This window comes from Drosophila ananassae, chromosome 2R (genome assembly GCF_017639315.1).
Source record: "Drosophila ananassae strain 14024-0371.13 chromosome 2R, ASM1763931v2, whole genome shotgun sequence".
NCBI classification, from domain to species: domain Eukaryota; kingdom Metazoa; phylum Arthropoda; class Insecta; order Diptera; family Drosophilidae; genus Drosophila; species Drosophila ananassae.
The window spans coordinates 21,150,697-21,153,960 of record NC_057928.1 but is presented as its reverse complement, the minus strand read 5'-3'; the positions used below and the strand labels follow the sequence as shown (position 1 = coordinate 21,153,960).

Genomic DNA, 3,264 nt, shown 5'->3' with positions numbered 1-3,264 from the left:
AGCATTGCAGAACGCCGAGAAAGTTACCGAGCGGGGGTGAGAGAGCCTGCGCATTGCCATACACTCTTTCACTCTCTCGTGTGAAAGCTTTTCCTCCATGGACGTGGTTCTTGGGGGGGCGTTTTTGCTTTGTTTTATGGAAAAGCGTCCCACTATTTCGTGCTACTCCCGTGACCATTAAGAATTTCTCTCCCGGATTCTGCGCCCTTCGGGTTTCTGCAAGGTAAACAAGCTCAGGTGAAAACCCACCCAGCCTGGATTGGAGTTTCCCAAAGCGTCTCTTCTGATCGCCCGTGGGTGTTCACGTGCGGCATGGAGCACTGAAAAATATATTTTATTTAAACATTTTTTAGAGATACAAATTAATTTTAACCTTGTTATTAGTCAGATAATTAAGTAATTAGTATACATCTTTTATTTTACTTTGTATAAAGTATCTTTAAAACCAACCAACATTATGAAAATATTCATTTTATAAACTTGCTAACTAGTATACTAGTATAAAGCCTTATATTCTATTTACTTAAATTGTGTGCATTTAATTTGAATTTATATTTGCTTTGCAGCTTTATTGAGGGCTTTGCATATGAGCACTTTGAGCGGTGTTTGCTTTGAAATGGCTTTGGCCGCACAAATAAGTGAAAATAATCCAACAAGTCGTTGTCTCTGGCCGCCGTTTTCTTTGTTTATCCGGGCGAAGTACTTAATATTTCATGCTCCGCTGTCTACGGTCGTCTATTTTTTAATACGAACCTCTCCTTACGTTCGAGTGCATTCCGCTGTAATCCCCCAGAACGACACTCGCCCCCACAGTGTCGCAAACACAGACAAAAGCTGTGGGGTTGGGGGTGGTGCTGGGGTCAGGGATCAGAGGGCAGTTGGAGTGCAGACAGGACTCCTTGTGTGTTTATTTGGCAGCTGACTTGTTTTTCGGGCCTTTACATAATTAAGAACACAATGCCAAGTTGGTTACATATGGGAGTCAGCTGGTTTTGGATTACGAATCCTATATAAAAGGATAAAATGAACTCAGAGAGATTAAGTTATTGTTTAAAATGACTTTAAGAAGGATGATTTGTTTTAAACAGTCAAATATTCCAACTTTTTATCTATATAACATATACAACTTTCAAATAAACCGCCAAATAGAAAATATGTACCGAATATGGTGTGGGAACACTCTTTTAACCGCCAAAAACCAAAGGATCCTCTGAAGTTAGGAGAGGATTTTTTTTATAATCCCTGTTGTGTGTCAGCCCTTCGTTTTAAATAAAATAAAACATAATGAATTTGAAACCATTATTAATAAAGAAATAATAATAATTTCCTATCAATTCCACATGAAAATTAAAAAAACGTACGCTTTCTAACACTACTAGGCTGTGGTATTATTGTCATCACTAACACCAATAAAAACATACGCGGTGGCGGCGCAAATTTTTAGTTTCTCCTTGGAAAATTGGAAAAACTACTGCAATAGAAGGCAGTTGAGCTACAAAAAACATATGAGGTGATATAGGCTCTAAAGAAATTTAATTAAGGCCAAGGGTTGCTGTGCCCCGCATCATTTGGAAAAACTGGTAAGTCGCGTGGCTATCACCTTAGTGGATCTTGCTAATTCTTCAACTATGTATATCCTGTAGATCGGTTCACGATGTCGTCGACGTCGGCGGCTGCTACCAATACAGCTCCTGCAAAACCAGAGGTTCGCTACCTGACCGAGGTCCCCAGCAGCCTGAAGCAACTGGCGCGCCTCGTGGTGAGAGGTTTCTACTCCCAGGAGGATGCCCTCATTATTGATATGCTGGTGCGGAATCCCTGTATGAAGGAAGACGACATTGGAGAGCTGCTGCGTTTCGAAAAGAAGCAGCTCCGAGCAAGGATCACTACTCTGCGGACCGACAAGTTCATCCAGATTCGTTTGAAAATGGAGACAGGGCCAGATGGTAAGGCTCAGAAGGTTAACTACTACTTTATCAACTACAAGACCTTTGTGAACGTGGTGAAGTACAAGCTGGATCTGATGCGAAAGCGCATGGAGACGGAGGAGCGAGACGCCACCAGTCGCGCCAGCTTTAAGTGTTCCATGTGCTCCAAGACGTTTACAGACCTCGAAGCAGATCAGCTCTTCGACATGGCCACGCAGGAGTTTCGATGCACATACTGCGGTAGCTCCGTGGAGGAGGACAGTGCTGCCATGCCCAAGAAAGACTCGCGACTTTTGCTGGCCCATTTTAACGAGCAGCTGCAGCCCCTTTACGACCTACTCCGTGAAGTGGAGGGCATCAAGTTGGCGCCTGAAGTGCTTGAGCCGGAGCCCGTGGACATCGATACGATTAGAGGGCTGACCAAGCCCAATTCCATGCGGCCGGATAGCATGCAGTGGTCGGGAGAGGCAACACGAAACCAAGGCTTTGCCGTGGAGGAAACTCGCGTGGATGTCACCATCGGTGGCGACGATGCGGCGGACAATGTGGTAGAACGCAAATCTCGTCCGATCTGGATGACGGAGAGCACTGTGATAACCGACACGGATGCCACCGATGGCGGAACTCAGGACACGGCGCAATCCAGCGGATCCGGACATAGGAACCGAAAAGAGAATGAGGACATCATGTCAGTGCTGCTGCAGCACGAAAAGCAACCAGGCCAGAAGGAGTCACACATGAAGGGCATGCGTGTGGGCTCTTCGAACGCAAACTCTAGCGATTCCAGTGATGATGAAAAGGATATCGACAACGCCAAGATTCGTAAGCGCATTGGTTTATTATTCCAGTTTCGACTTACTTATTAATAAACACTTTTTCTCTAGCTGACGTCGATTTTGATAATTACATTAATTCGGAATCCGGGGAGGACGACGACGATGTGCCCACTGTGCTGGTGGCTGGACGACCACATCCCCTCGACCAGCTAGACGACAACCTGATAGCTCAGATGACTCCCCAGGAAAAAGAGAACTATATACATGTCTACCAGCAGCATTACAGCCACATATACGATTGAGGGCATTCTGTTGGATTCGTTTTGCTGTCGTTTCTCCCCCTCATCTAACAATTAGATTCATTTTAATTGTAAGTTATCCCATAGGTTCAGAAATTTTGTACAAAATAATTTCATATAAAAGTGAGCATATACTAAAGCGTGAATATCTAAATCAATGAGAACTTCTGTTCATAAAATATTTAAGTTTTTGCAATGAATTCAAATACGCACGCGGGAAGTCGTGACTTAGCACGAGCTTCTCGTGCAGAACACCACCCC

At 44.2% G+C, this 3,264-nt stretch overlaps 1 protein-coding gene across 1 annotated transcript; it reads left to right on the top strand.

Moving 5' to 3' along the window:
• Window positions 1–1,370: 1,370 nt before the first annotated feature.
• On the top strand, window positions 1,371–3,157 carry LOC6507905 (general transcription factor IIE subunit 1). The gene is made up of 3 exons (XM_001956534.4): window positions 1,371–1,580; window positions 1,644–2,750; window positions 2,813–3,157. The coding sequence occupies exons 2-3, from the start codon at window positions 1,655–1,657 to the stop codon at window positions 3,004–3,006; spliced, it is 1,290 nt and encodes a 429-aa protein (XP_001956570.1). The 5' UTR covers window positions 1,371–1,580; window positions 1,644–1,654; the 3' UTR covers window positions 3,007–3,157.
• Window positions 3,158–3,264: the final 107 nt, after the last annotated feature.

Excerpts from the sequence above, each read along its gene's own strand:
- LOC6507905 (XM_001956534.4), top strand. The coding sequence starts at position 1,655 with ATGTCGTCGACGTCGGCGGCTGCTACCAATACAGCTCCTGCAAAACCA. Across the intron at positions 2,751-2,812 it reads TATCGACAACGCCAAGATTC|CTGACGTCGATTTTGATAAT; the intron begins GTAAGCGCATTG and ends CTTTTTCTCTAG.